This window comes from Citrus clementina, unplaced genomic scaffold (assembly GCF_000493195.1).
Source record: "Citrus clementina cultivar Clemenules unplaced genomic scaffold, Citrus_clementina_v1.0 scaffold_7, whole genome shotgun sequence".
NCBI lineage: Eukaryota > Viridiplantae > Streptophyta > Magnoliopsida > Sapindales > Rutaceae > Citrus > Citrus x clementina.
The window spans coordinates 3,483,739-3,499,273 of record NW_006262075.1 but is presented as its reverse complement, the minus strand read 5'-3'; the positions used below and the strand labels follow the sequence as shown (position 1 = coordinate 3,499,273).

Sequence of the window (15,535 nt, the reverse complement as noted above, 5' to 3'; positions counted from 1 at the left end):
AAATTAACTATATAGGTGCAAAACGAAATTTTTTTATAGTATATGGGTGCATACTATAAATATTTAAAATATTTATTTGTGTTTTGAAATGCTTCAAAACCCATGAAAGTCAGTCACATAGAAATTTGACCTTTATTTTATTTTTTTTCCTTTTGTCAATTCACTATTAAAAGAATGTATAGATACCATTTTACGTTTTTTACTACTAAAAATAACGATTTTTTAAAGAATAACTGGAGGTTTTTTTTAATAAAAAGATTATTTGAAAATAATCAATTTAGGAAATATGTAATTTAAAATTTACCCATTTGCATAAGAGGGTACAGAAGCTATTTGATCCATATGATATGATTAACATTGTAAAACTGGTAGTAGAGGCGTTCTAGTCTTCTAGAATTGGTAAAACTAGAACCATTTCTTCAAAGGACGAGATTGACACACCACGGGCAGCTCTTAATCTCCAACTGAGCTTGTAGGACTGAAGATATTACATTGGACATGAATCTTCACCGTAAACAAGAACCATCTTTGCATAGATGCATGATACAAGGGATAAAAAAAAAGCCATAGTTATGAGCTAGAAAACAATTATTACACGTCTAAGATAGCATTTGGCAAGCTCTTAAAATATCTTATGTACACAAAAAATGCAATTTGGAATGACAGTTTATACACAAAACTTTGGGATTTGGCAGAAAAAATTTCACCACCTTCATCATCACCAAGAGAAGGGAGAAAAAAAAGGATAAAAAATAAAACAGAATACAACAACATGGACTAGCCCAATACGACTGTACGCCACGATGCCCTACTATCACCTCCTGTTTCTTTTGCGAGCCCATCAGCTTGACAAGATGCTTTGATACGATATGATCACCAAACAAACCCATGGTAATAACGTCAGCAGAGATACCCCACTTTGCACTGACGTATCTCTGCCGTACAACCATGGAAGAACCAACCTCCTCTTCCCTATTTCATAACATGCATTGCCTGCATCCATGAGGGAAAAAAATGTTCATAGACATAGCTTTAGCTTTCTTTTGAATTTTAAATAGAAATGTGGTAAAAGTGAGTATCAACTTCCACCATCGTCCAAAAAATAATTAGATAAATAATTGCCCCACTTATAAAACAACTGTTAGAAGCCACATTATTTTGGTAACCGAAGATGGCAGCTTGAGAACTAGTTATCAACATGTCAAAGGATTTCTGTCGATTCAGGTTTGAGCAACACATCTTCCAAGTTACCCAAGGAAAAAAGAGCTTAATCATGTTCTTCAACCTAGAATGTTATACCAGCCTTTTTTTTTTTTTTTTCCCAAAATCTTATTTTCAAAGTCATTGAATTCAAGAAAAATAATCAACTCTACGTATGCACGAATAAAGAGTTTCAGTGTCTCTATCAATCTCGATTAAAAAAAAAATAGTAAGAAAATTACCTGCAGCCTTTCCCATTCTCACTTGTTGATAGGTCAGATAATATATGACAGTCCAGATGTATATACAGGAAAAAGAGAGCCGGTGAATATGTGGTTATCATCTCACATCATATCAACTAGAACCTGTGGGCGAGGTCTAGACTTCATGATTGTCTCATCACTGTGCTTGATCCATTCCGAGAGTTTCCATGGCTTTTGCCACTTCCATTTGAACTGAAGCAGCCACTGATGATGGCTCCTCTTCCACCTCCAGAGTTTTCCAGGTTGTCCTACAGTTGCCAGTTTCTTCATTGACAAGTGACCAACCGGAACCATCTGCATGAAAAATCATCTCTAGCTTGTTGATCAAGACGAAAGACTACAATTGAAAAGACAAAATTTTGCAAAAAGATTACCTTTCGTGTCTGGTCTACAAATGCTGCTGACTCTCGAACTGAACCATTAACAATCCCAGGTGTAAATTTGAGTTGCTTTGGTGCTGGAAGTGACACAGGAGATAAGGGTCCACTCATGTCATCTGCAAAGTGCTTCGATGAATTCCATGAGCTTCCCTGCTGGATTCCCTTCAGAAGTGTAAGAGCAACAACAGAACTAAAATACGGAGATGAAAATCCAAAATTCAGACAGAACGTGATGGTGATTCTCATTCTAGCCGTAAAACATCTAGTTTTACATCATTGTGTATTGTCCCAGATGAATAAAGGACATAAAGTTAATAGAAGATAATCTTGCAAACATCATTATGCTCTACATGTTGACCTTGCTGTTTAACTCGAGAGAGAAATATCAAATTTCCTCGTGCCAACTTATTGTGAGAACAGGGTGCACCGGTGCAGTGTGCAATATAAGTAACGATGTAAACATAAAATGTTGAGCAGAAAATCTAACCGAAGCTGAGCTAGCCAAGGCAATGGTAACAGCCTGCTCTCTCATCCTTTGCTCCTTCACTAGTTCTTTTCTTTGGGCTTCACTTTGCTTAAGTAAAGCTACGAGGTCATTTAGTTGCTCTTTGATCTCTTTAATTTCTGTATCTTTTTCCCACAACTGGAATCTGTTAACAGATGAGCACAGCAAACATCAACATAAATGAAAGGAATACACTCATAGAAAATGCACATAGTTGATCCCAACCAATGATGCCGAAAGCCAAAGATTCGTTACATCACTTAAGAAAGACAAGTTTTTTTTTCTCTTTTTAATTTATGAATTTGTTCTCACAGTACAGTCAACATTTTGTATATGTGGAATACCCAGACAAAAACAAGAGAGATCTAAAATCTTGTTCTCTAACTAACAGGCACGACATAAAAACATGGCAATTTAAAGGTAAATAGAGGTCCAGGAAAGTTGCAACTATAAATTGCCAGTATTACTGTGTAAAAAAGGGGGAAGAACGGAAATTATCCATAGTAGATTCACATTGGAAATCAGGAATTTTTTATAATCATTTTAGGAATTAATAGTTTAACTTCTGGCAGTCATATTATAACTCGATTTTAAATTCTATCACCTAGGTAAGTGTGAATAAATCAACACAGACCCGATAAGATACAGTAACGGCCATGACAGGAATAAAGCAGAAATGGACTTGCTGATTCACATAAAAGTTTATGAGAAGGCTTGTGTTATTTCTTGTTTCTTACCTGTACAATTTCTGTTGTTTTTATTAACTCAGAAATGTTGAAATTTTTCTAATCAAATATCTTTAATGAAGATCATGAGAGGGTGTTTTGAAAGAACTTCACTAGTCCAATAATTCAGATCCTCTAGGTTGTGTGTATACCTTGTTTCTGCAGCAACATTGAACATATATTGAAGCAAATTTTTAGCATCTCCCATAAAGCGTAAATGGTTCCAACGTCCACGACCAACTAAGGCACGTTCCCTTTCTTCTGCCTCTGAAAGTTGAGAAGCCATTTCCACGAGTGCTTTTGAAGACATGTTCAGCATGTTCTCCAGAGAAGCTATTCTCTCCATTCTTGCATTTGGTGACAAGGACGACAACCTAAATGATTAGAAAACAAACATGTCAGAAGAAGAGAATCTATTCTTTTTAGAAATTAACACACTTAAAAATCAGAAATACACTTCTATTGGTGATCAGTTACTTACAGTATAAAGTACAAGGTTAAGGTATCTTCTCAGAATTTCCACTTTCATACATGGCATATGGGGAAAAGTTAAGTAGACTAGGGAAAAGGAAAAGAAAAAGGAATACTATGTACCTGGAATGTCCATTTTTCCCTCTCTGTGGACTATGCCCGTTTAAAGATAGCTGGTCCACTTGTTTCAGTATGGTTAACTCATCTGCCAATGCAGCTTGTCTGCATTTTTATTTAAATCAATTAGCATTTCGTGAAAGCTCACAATAGATAGCAAGTACAAGGAAAATAAAGGATTGAAACATACACTTGGCTTTGCTTTTCATATTTGAAACGAACTTCATGCACATTTGCAGAAACTTCTAGCTCATGTTCAAGCCACTTTTGCAGAGATTTTTCATTGCTCTAAAAACAAAACAAAAAAATAAATATGTTCTAATGTTATCTTTGTAGCATAAGTAGTATTAAATTCTATAATGAGAGAACTTCAGGTGGCTGCCATTTAGGTTGAACAACCCAGTCCAAGAGTTATCAGGTTAGAAAGACTACAAATTCAAATATTGCGTATAGTTCAAGTAGATAGATGACACACTAATGTTAAGTGCAAATAGTCTACCTGCCCAGTTGGTGTCGTATATCCAGTGGAATTAACTGAAAGAAATGCACAACAATCATTTAGGAAAATACAGAAAGATGAATAATTACAAACCTGAAAGTGAAAAAAGGAAAAAAAAAAGGGGGAAGAAGAAGAAGAAAAGAAATTCACCTGAGTTTTCACGTGCAGATGACTTGCGAGCTTCCAGCAACTCTTTTAGCCTTTTGGTAGCAATTGCTGCTTCCTCTGTCTTTCTTTGAAGAACCTGCATGAGAAAAGTAAGATGATTAGCAATAATATGAATCTCTATAACATATTTAATACACACATGCACCACCAAAAAAAAAAAAAAAGGGGAGAGTCTTGACAATTTTGGCAGAAACAGACTTATTCTGTATCAGCTTCTATCTTATTCCTCACTCTTCTTTCAGCAAGGCTTTATTGTTTTATTCTTTTTCTAATTTTTCATCTTTTCAGAAAATATCAGGATATTCCTAAAGACAAATGGAAGGTTGTTTTCATCTTACATGCATCAAGACAAAAAGATAATGATACTTCAATGTCTACATAAACTTTTGCCAGACAAAACACATTACCATTTTCTGGCGTTGATTCAGTGCTTCAAGTTTATGTCGCTCAAACTCATTTTTCCTCCCCTCCTTCTTGAGCTGCTTGGAAGATATGAAAATAAGAACTATGGTAAGAACTATATGTATGAATTGCAAAAAAACAAAATAAAAGATATGCCAGCATAATAAAAATAGATTGCTAAAATATTCCAGAATAAGTAAAATAGAATGTTTTTTTAGCAATCATAAGTATAAAAATCGATATAGCAAAAAGTACATCAACGTATTACTAAGTAACATATTAAAGGCTTGATTAGGTTGAAGAAAGCAATGAAAGATTTAGGATTGTGATAAGTCCCTCTTTTTAGTCCAAAATAAGTCCTTAAATGATATGATCTTTTGAAATATTACAAAAAAAATCCATAAAATGTGAAAATTTGGAGACAAGTGCAGCCAGTTCACATATTGACATCACATAATGAGATCCATTAAAACACAATAACATCCCCATACCAAAATAATAAATATTCTTCTTTTGATGATTAAATTTCTACATTTCGAGTTTCAGCAGATATACCTTTTTTTGTCAGAAAGTTCCTAAAATTTAAAACAATATGTTTACTTCAAAGTAATATTAACTCCAAGTTTCAGTCCCAATGAAGAAAGAAATCTGCTCTTGTTGGCAGGGACATGTAACAAGTATTACATTGTGTTACTTCAATCAGACAGTATAAATTTCCAAGCCATGCAAAATAAACCTCTGCATCAGCTAAACAGACTCCAATCAAACAAGAGCATTAGTGGCACAGAGAATGCCCTTTCGCTCACCCAAGATCTTGAGTTTGCAATAAATTAAAATACATTTATGAAACAATTTTTGAGAAAAAGCCTTTCTTTGTTTTGCCAATATTAAAAAGGAAAAAGTGCATAACCATTGTTACAGAATCACCTGCAGCAATTCCTTTTCTCGGGAGGCCTTCCACTGTCGAAATTGTTCTGCCTCCTGTTTGATTTTATTCTGCAACTGAACCTACAACATGAAATGTGGAACGGCCCAACAGATCCAAGGATTGTCAATATATAACAGTATATCCTGCATATCTGATCTGAACTTGGCATAAGCACCTAAAAAGTAGGGAAAAAAAAACCTAACCTTTTGAGCCTTAATAGACTGAATTTCAGCTTGTAGCCGCTTTGCTGCTTCATCACTTTTATGTTTTTGCTTTAAAAGCTCAACTTGGCTTTCTTGTTTTTTCTTAAGCTCTAAAATCTGCTCGTGCAACGATATCGTGTAACAGTTAAGCAAGAAATCTAATTAATGACAGCAGAATAAGACTAAATAAAACATAATGTCACCTGAGCTTCGAGTGCTTTTAATTTCAGAGTATGACCATCTTGCATTTTCTGAGTATGTCCATCGGAATTTGCCGCAAGGTTCTCTATTTCAGCCAGCAAACGATCTCTCTCTTGCTGCGGTGGTACTTTACAACATCAGCTAGAAGCATTTAAGCATACTAGATGCTGAAAATACTAGAATGTACAACTTAACCTGCACAATCCTTTTCTCTCCTTCAAGTTCCATAATTTTCTTCCCGAAGTGATGCCTGAGAGCTTCGGTATCAACGTCACCAAAAAGTTTCATCTCAGACTGCAAAAGTAAAATGGTCAGAGCAGATGCTTTTGTATCTAAATGTTAACTAAAACATAAGGGATGTTTAGGACGAGGCAAGATTTGGTTTATGTAAAATGATCTTATGGGTTGCCACAAGGATGATATAGGCTTGATTCTAGACAAATTTCAGATCACATGGTGAAATCCCCAGCAGAAACAAATTTCATTGTGATGCTGTTTATATGTTGGTTGGGGTTACAAGTACTCCGGCTTCATGCCTACAACTAAGTGTGACTAAAATAAAGACTATAAATGAAACCTCTTTCTGCTCCAAACGTTTGTTTAACTCATTCAATTCTTTATCCATGGTATTCTGCCAAAGTGCATGCTCCCATTCTTTTGCTACTTCCTCAATTTCTGAGGAATTTCCATCTGCACAAATAGGCAATGGTGAGAAGCAGAACAAGAAGAAAGACAGAAAAGTAGTGCGAACAGTGGAACAAATCAAACTAGTAACAGATAGACAATATGGCACACTTTGACTCACTTACTCTGCAACCCAAACTGGCAAAGTGTAACAAAAGCACCTATGTGGGGATCAATAAAAAGATTCTACAAAACAATGGCCACGCAATACATACAAATGGGAGCTTGGGTTGAAACTCATTCAATTTCACTTCTTATACAATTTTTGTACGTGGTTTTTCCTCATAGAACTAAATTAGTGGTTTACCTGATACAGCTTCATCCATCTGATAATCAGATGAGTCTATACTCTGAAAGCCCCTCTTGAGTCCATCACTTTTGACAAAACTGACTGGACCTTCCTGGAATGTACCAAAAGGAAAAAAAAATGATATAAACCCTGAAACCTAAATTATGCCAAAATGACACCTAACTAATATAATAAAGATAAACAACTATATTCTATTAGCATTAAAGAATATGGATAATATTGAAATTCATACAAGAGGAGAATAATTGTTTCGGAAAAACAAGAAGTTTCATTGACATTCAAAACCTAAATAAGTAGGGTTCCAATGGACATACTTGAGCATCAGTTTCACAGTGCTCCACAACAGCACGTCTGCTGCGATATTCATGAAGTTCTTGACAAAGGTCCTCATTAGTAGCCTCTAGCCAAGCAATTCTTCCCTTTAGAACCTGTTCAACCAAAGACGTTATTTACACCACCAAATCAAAACAAACAACTAACTTTGAGCAAACAATATTTTTCTGTAAAGCATAATACCTGCACTTCATCTGACGGAGCTCCTCCAGCACGAGCACAAAGTTCAGCTTGCAAGTATTTTAGCTGCTGGCGCAACTTTTGCATATCACTGGATATTAAATCTCTATTGACCTGTACAAAAACTTAAGTTTAATTTTTCTTATCCTACAAATGAGATAGGAACTAGAAACGATCAAGATTCTCAATCCACATATAGCATTGTAGGGTCAAAACTAATGGAAGTCACATGAAAAAACTTACAACAGGCTTATTCTGAATATTGCGAGCACGATTTGCATATTTGAGAGTGTTCAGACTTTCCTCAGCATTGATATCAGCGGGGCTTATGCAAGCTGAAAGAAGTGATAGTAAGGCAGAATGAAAGAATTATTTTATTTCAAAATTTGGACTTATATTTATATCCAATCAAGTGTCCGACTAATCTCTTGAAGGTTTACCTATCATAACAGTTTTGCTGTTCCCACCAAGTGAATCCTGCCAAAACGCACAAGTAAAACATAAATCAGAGAGTTCAGAATGAAGATGATAAAATGAATCAACCAGAAACGAATCTCAGTATTTAGTTTCTTCTTCATTTCATAGATAAAAGTAGATCATATTTCATTAACTAAAGGCCCATAACACAGAATTGAAGACCATTATTGACAAAAAGACCTTATCTGTGCCGTCAATAAACACAGCAGTACTCTGATTGTATCTGATTGCAAAATGATTTTGCATACATAATTCATGTAGATTTGTGACAGATACAAGACAAGCAGTTACCATACGCTATTAAACAACATACCAGAAGATCTATAAAAGCATCTTAGTCATCCAGATGCCAGATATATATGATTTACATAGGATGAATGGCCACATTTAGATTGTGAAGAAAAATATATGCATGGCATTGTGTACCAATGATATAACTGACATAGCTAGAGGTAGATATACGCTTGTATGGTTCTGATATCAGGTCGTCACTTAATAAGACAATCCCAGCAATGAAATTTAGCAGTAAACCTACACACTCGCTCTCAATAAATGTGTGAAATACATATCAATATAATATGAATCTTGCCTGCAAGAGTCGAGTCAATTTACTGTCTCGGTAAGGAACATGCACACCCTCTCTACGCTTTTTCTCATCTCCTAGCGCACTGATGACATTACCAAGTGCTAGAAGCCCCCTGTTAATGTGAATACCTATTCAGAAAATAAAATTAATAAACTATCACCATAATTAGAACATGTATGAATATTAAGAGATAAAAAGAGATACACCAACCTTCTTTCAATCGAAGACCATCAGAACCTGTTCTTTTAGCTCTTTCTGATCCAGCCAGATCAACCAAATGGAGCTTTGCACAGAAATATTCTTCATCCATATCCTCATCTGGAGTGCCATTATCAGGAGAAACTGAATGGAGTTTGCGCATTTGTTCTAAAGTGATTGTGAAGATTGCATGGGACCGACTTTTGTAAACATGCAGAGGAACCACATACTATTAGATTATGAAGATTCACTGATTAGTTATAACAAAGATACCAACCATTCATGCAATTGGAAAGTATCATTCGAATCTACATTTCCTCATCCAAAAACAGGATGGATACATTACATTTTTATCAATGACAATGTGATATAGATTCTTGCTTCGGGAAAAATAGCTATTTCTGGAGCTAAGTATACAAAGGGAAAATGTATCATGATCAATGCTAGAGCTAAGTTTCCTTAGTAACAACATCAATTATGACATGACCATAATTGAACATTCTCAAGCCAGCACTACAGTGGATCTATGGGGGAAATTAAAAAAAAAGTTTTTAAATGAGTATACAATCGTTAGTCTGAGCATAATATTTAACTAGTGGGGGATGAAAACTTTGGATTTTCATGATCTACCTCGACTGGTTGTTCATATTTGTACTCCCTGTTGCACGGCTCAAAGATCCTTGCTCCAGACAAGCAGCCATCTCCTGTAACGTATTAACAGCAACCTCAGTTGATCCTGCAAGTGTTATGACTCCATTTGATGATTCACGAATTTGTATTGGCGGCCTCCCAGAAATGGAAACTTTCCCAGCATGTCCATTAGCAGTCACTGACTTGCTTACAGATACAGAATCCAGCAAGTCCCTCACTTCTTCCTTCAAAATCTTCAAATTTAAAACCTCTAATTAATTCCTCGGTGAGGAAATATAAAACCAACAAAACAGCAGTCTTTGACAAAACATAGATGGTCAAGCCATCATATTCAAGCAAGAAACCAATAGGATCAGAAACAAGAAAAATATAAACGGCAAGTGACTTAGAGAATCTCTGGCACACAATAGAAAAGCAAACCATAAGATGAAAGTACCTCAATGAAAGAAACATGTAATTGGAACTCCATTTGATGTCTCAATGTCTCAATTTTGTTGAATAGAGCATTCATAACTTGCGGAATTAATCCTGTCTGGAAGCCTTCTCTGAGGCCAGTACCCATGGTGTATGTTTTGCCAGATCCTGTCTGTAGGACTTTTACACATCAACTCATGTAAAACTTTGTTAAACTTAAGACCGCTTTTGAACAGGATGGATATTACCTGACCGTAAGCAAGCACAGTAGCATTATATCCTTGGAATAAACCATCAACAAGAGGAGCCACGCACTCTCCAAACATGGCAGATGATGGAGAACCACCATTCCCATAGACATGATCGAATGTGAACGAATGTGTTCCAATTTGTACCTGCACCACGCTCCACGGTCATTAATGTAGTAAGCTGTGCATTACAAGTAGCAAGAAAATCCACAGAAATCTAATTACATAAATATACACTACATCAAAATCCGTTTAATCACCCGTCCATGCAACATACTGAAATGAGCTAGACATTCTTGAAACCGAAAAAGAGCAAGGCTTCAAACGAGCCAGCTTTGCCTCCATAATTGTATTAACCAGAACAATTGGATGCTTCAACCAAATATAAATTGTTGACGCATTTTTAAAATCTCAACATTCAATATCCAACTTTCCATAAAAAGCAGCTCAGCGGATAACTTCCTCCACTTGCGTAAAAGCAAGCACGATACCGCAAAATTAAGTACTAAAAATAATAAAATATTAAAAGAAACAAAAGAAAATGACCATGCAGAGAACCTCTTTTATTCTTCAACCTCATGACCACACAATGCATATATATTCAGAGTAAACATTCACAACAACTAAGCAGAGAACGAAGGCGGAAATTAACAAAGTGGATTCGTTTAATTAACTGAAGTCCGAAGGTGCGTTTAGTCACCTGAGGGTTTCCATGAGTAACGGCGACACATTCTTTACAGCCCTGGGCACGTTCATCGCCGATTAACGGACGTACATGAACGGCCACCTTCACACTACAATTCTCCGACGCCGTATCCATGAACAAACTTTAATTATTCGGGCTGCGATTAATATGCTGCAATTAATCAGAATGACTTCGTCTAATCAGTTGAGATTAGGATCCAAGAAAATGATGCAGCAACAGAAGAGAAGAGACAAATAGGCTGTGCTTTTAACTGAGAGAGAAGTAGCGGTTGGTTAATCACTAAATGTTTTTGCGTTTGGTGATTGGGAAAGTGGAGGAAAAACAAATGTAATTAATTATAAAGACTAACGAGTAACTCTAACAAGAGGTTGGAGGAGGCGATAATAAGAGCATCAAGTTGCTAAAAAAAAAAAAAAAAAGAATGGCATCATTCATTTTCCTTGTTCGTCACTGCTCCGCTCTCACTTTTCTACTCTCATTAACACTGTCCGTTTCTCTGACTCTTCCTGTTAGGTGTGTACTTTGGTATCTTCCTTTCGTCTTTTATTATTATTGTTATTATTATTATTATTTTTACTGTTTTGCCCCTATTTAGCGGCTGTGCGGTCTGTGCCCGTGGGATCCACTCCTCTAAAGTCCAAGCCCCTCTTGGCTCCCTCTTATTGCTCCAGTCATTTTTTTCTTTCTTGGATGCTTACTAATTTATTTGTATCCTCCAAGTGAGAGATTTTGTTGTTTCCTAATATCATTATTGCGCTCGTATTTTGTTATTAATTGATGACGTTTGGTTATTATAATTTAGGGATGCACTAGCGATACCAAACTAATTATGATGAAGCATAAATTGTGGCCTTTTTTTGGTCCTACCCATTTATGTTAATTTATAATACATGTTGACTAAAACACACACAAAACTTTGCTGAAAATTAAACTGAATTGTGAATAAAAATAGTTATGGGTACCGTAGGACTTGTAGGGAAGGGTCATTATCAGATACCTCCGCTGAGGCTATGGGTTGTCTTGCTTAGATAGATGCACATACTGTACTCATTTGATTTAAATCTCACCCGATTACATCGAAATAAAATTGAAAGTTTATTGCAAGAAAGAGATGATGGTGGCGGTCGACTCTTTATTTATTACCGTGTACTTCGTTTTGGGCTTATTAATGACGCGGTAGGTAATAACAATTAATTGTTACACTAAATAGGTTGGTTGGTGTTGGGTCAAGCGAGGTCTAACAACTGTCGCTGTTATTATCGTTAATGGATCACGTAATGGCAGTTGCTCAGCGAGCGCAGGTACCAAATCTCTGTTATTTATAATGGTTGATATTGAATGAGTAAGTTGCCACAGACTTTAAATCAAACCTGTATCCATTTCAATTTATTTACACATGAATTCGAGTTTATAAAATTAAGATTTTAATGCAAGAAATAATTAGTAGATCACAAAAGATCACTCGGAAGCTGGCAGTGGCTTTGTTTTGTAACTGTAGGGGCACGAGGCACAGAGAAGGAAGGGGAAGTGTTGCATATGGGAAAAAGGGGAAAGAACCGAAAGCGAAAGGAACATAAAAACGTAGCACAAACGAATATCTGTACAGGATACATCATACAATAAATTAAGCAACCGCAAAAGAAATCTGGGCTGGGCCCATATCACATGCTCCTTAAAATTTCACTATTCTATCATGAGCTGGTCCCAATCCCAGACATTCACTCACTGTCGCCGCCACCGTCAACAGCATTACAGCAGAAGCCTCTATTTCGTTATTGGTAAGTTATAAGTTTCTTCCCACTTTTATCTTATTGTTTGTCTAATTGTCTCAGCCACAAATGGTTAAAGAGAACTTTACATGCTGAACGTTACCAGAAATAAAATGATCACAAAACCCACAACAGTTGCATTCTTGGCATCTTTTGCAATTCAAGTTAATTATCAATTATTATTTATGTATATTCAGATCATCAATTAATTCGATGGAATTTTAAATGATATACATAGGCTCTAAAGCATACGTGTCTCTGTGTGTGTGTGTGTGTGTGGGTTTCTTTTTGTAGTAAATTGAAACATAGTCAAGTCAAGTTAATTCTATTTGGCAAAAAAAAAAAGGTCAAGTTAATTAATATTTGTATGGTTAATAATACGAGCAGCGCTTTGCACTTTTACTGCCTCGAAGTGATGTATTCTCTAAAGCTATGCCTTTTTTTTTTTTTTTTCAATTATGAATATAATCACATTGCTTGAATGTGATTGTGGTAACATTGAAGGGAAGCTAATTAACTACCCCACAAAATTGACTTGCTTACATAACTTTTGCTTCAATCTTCTTTGTTTGCAAGAAACAAATAAAGAATTAGAAGTAGCAAAAGAGAGATAAAGTGTAAAGATCTAACGACTCAAACCTTTTATCACACCTAACTCGCACTTCCTTAGTATCAACCGTTAGCTTCGGTGCTATCTAAGTAACCATAAACTGATAGCCCCCACCCCCAACTCAATATTTTACATTCCAATAATGTCATTTTGATTCAAATTTGTTAGTTTAATGATGTGATGTTAGGTTAACAATAACATAATCTTCATCGACATATCCGACCAACTTTTAAATTTTGTCCCAGAAAAAGCTTGGCGTTAAGATTAATTAATGAAAAATTCTTGTATCAGATAAGAATAGTTGGGCAAAAAAACTCTCAAATGTGTGTATGCTTTTCACGAGAGTTGAGAAGTCATAGTTTGAATGTTTATAGAATAGATAGCTACTAACTACAAACATTAAGAAAGGGGAATGGCTAGCTTAAATTGCAGGGGAATGATACATATCCACTTAACACCGACCGATTCTTTTTCTTTACTAGAACGCAACACCAACGGTCAACGTCTCATGAATTCATAGATCACAAATTCCTAATTAAATGTTTGTATTCAGACTGCGGCCAAATATTGTCAAACCATATTTCATTTAAGGAAGTACGATCATTAATTAGAATTTGTTGATGGTCAATTTCTATTACTTATGATGGAGTGTCACATGTCTCGGAATGGAGAGAAGTCAAGATCTTCACTCTTCAGAATCCCCTTTCTTAGAGGGATCTATTACATTTGCCCTTCGAGACTTTGGAGCCTATAAGGGTGTGGAAAATATTCAAGGAAACACCAAATAGAAAAGGAAAGAGAATTGAGATCATAATTGACCCAGACAAAATTAGGTTTCAGGATTTATCTTTCTCTATCTAAATTGACTCATAGTTTTGATGTGACAGAACTTTCAATATGTTTGTGACAACTCATCTCATAGACCAATGGGCACGCTACAACTAATCACCTTCCTCTCCAGGCAAGCTCAGATGATTCTCTACTGATGAAAGAGACATCACATCAACTAGTGGTCTCGAGGAAACTAATAAGTATGACCAACTCCAAAATTAGAGAGTACGTGACTTCTTTAAGATACTTATGATCCAACAAGGGCATACCACTTATAAAGTATCCTTAACTCCTAACAAACTCAAAGAAGCCACCAATCAAAGGAGTACAGGTGTGCGACCATGATAAATATATTAAGGGCTCCAACATTTGAGTTTAAGAACACTTTACTATCATGCCCATATCTAATGAGGGGTTGGACAATGGATCTCTCCCACGTGTTCACATGAACTCAAAGGCACCCTCAGGGACTCCCTATATAAAAAAATCAAGTTCATAAGTAAAAGGGATTATTTTCTTAATAACTAATCTTCTTTGCAAGATTGATTTCTAATCACTCTTCACTCTTAAACCAACCTAATTTGACCCTCGAAGTGTCATCACCGACCATTCAGTACCAACTTCTAACGGTGTTCTCTTTTTTCAAGTCGTTAAGACACCTACTCCATCATAGATGCCCTGAAATAAAGTTTTTTTTTGTCATTCCTCAATCACCCCAAAAGGCTAATATTCTCTAATGTTTTACCTCTTAAAAAAGGGGCTACAGCAGAATTGTAAGAGAATATGTAAGAGCTTCAAAGTTGCTATGTTAAATATTCAAATTATCCATGTGAAAAAGTAAAAAATTTTAAAATATTTTTTCGATATTGAAGAAAATTCAACATCGAGTAATCGCCTGATTATTTTCTGATTTCCAATGAAGTACACCTAGGTGACATTCGTTAATTAATAAATATTACCCTCTTTTTGACCCTGAATATGTAAATCCAACTTCGAGGGTGGAGACTGGTGTGCCAGTGACTCCGAGATTTGCATCATAATTAATGTTAGTATTGAAATGGAATTAAGAATCAAGCAGACAGATCACGTGCAGCCCCTCTGTCCCAACTGTAAAAAAGTATCCAATGCAAAATTCTTTTGTAATCTTAGGTATGTGTGAAACATGGGAAGGATCAAAGCGCCACAGTCATTCTCACCTCTGTGTTTAACACGAATATCTAGTGTTTGATCAATAATTTTGCATGGACTATAACTTTGGTGAATTTGATCATTTAACTGGTAAACCTACGTAAATGATTTAATATCAGCACGCACTTACCGGATTAAGCTCTTCACTTTTGATGACATAAGAAAAATTTAAGATATACCGTCTACTTTTTGTTCCACTAAAAGAGCAAGAAGTGGAGAAATTAGAGAGAGCTCTCTTTATTCTCATCTCTCTTTCTTCTTTTTCAATATGCAGTATATGTGTTCTTT

At 35.7% G+C, this 15,535-nt stretch overlaps 1 protein-coding gene across 4 annotated transcripts; it reads right to left on the bottom strand.

Moving 5' to 3' along the window:
* Positions 1-487: 487 nt before the first annotated feature.
* LOC18035954 (kinesin-like protein KIN-4A) lies at positions 488-11,352 on the bottom strand. Of its 4 annotated transcripts, none has more exons than XM_024180771.1 (26): positions 10,844-11,352; positions 10,144-10,290; positions 9,918-10,067; positions 9,461-9,714; positions 8,843-9,030; positions 8,636-8,760; positions 8,010-8,046; positions 7,813-7,904; positions 7,573-7,683; positions 7,371-7,484; positions 7,054-7,147; positions 6,640-6,752; positions 6,258-6,356; positions 6,065-6,178; positions 5,862-5,978; positions 5,658-5,738; positions 4,736-4,807; positions 4,311-4,404; positions 4,161-4,195; positions 3,852-3,949; positions 3,668-3,766; positions 3,226-3,447; positions 2,331-2,493; positions 1,838-2,005; positions 1,443-1,757; positions 488-993 (listed from the first exon to the last, which is right to left on the bottom strand). In XM_024180771.1, the coding sequence occupies exons 1-25, from the start codon at positions 10,961-10,963 to the stop codon at positions 1,545-1,547; spliced, it is 3,120 nt and encodes a 1,039-aa protein (XP_024036539.1). In that variant the 5' UTR covers positions 10,964-11,352; the 3' UTR covers positions 488-993; positions 1,443-1,544. The 4 variants fall into 4 exon arrangements, with proteins under 4 accessions (XP_024036539.1, XP_006425962.1, XP_024036540.1 ...); XM_006425899.2 differs by having other exon boundaries at positions 1,838-1,996; XM_024180772.1 differs by having other exon boundaries at positions 1,838-1,993.
* Between the last annotated feature and the right edge of the window lie 4,183 nt (positions 11,353-15,535).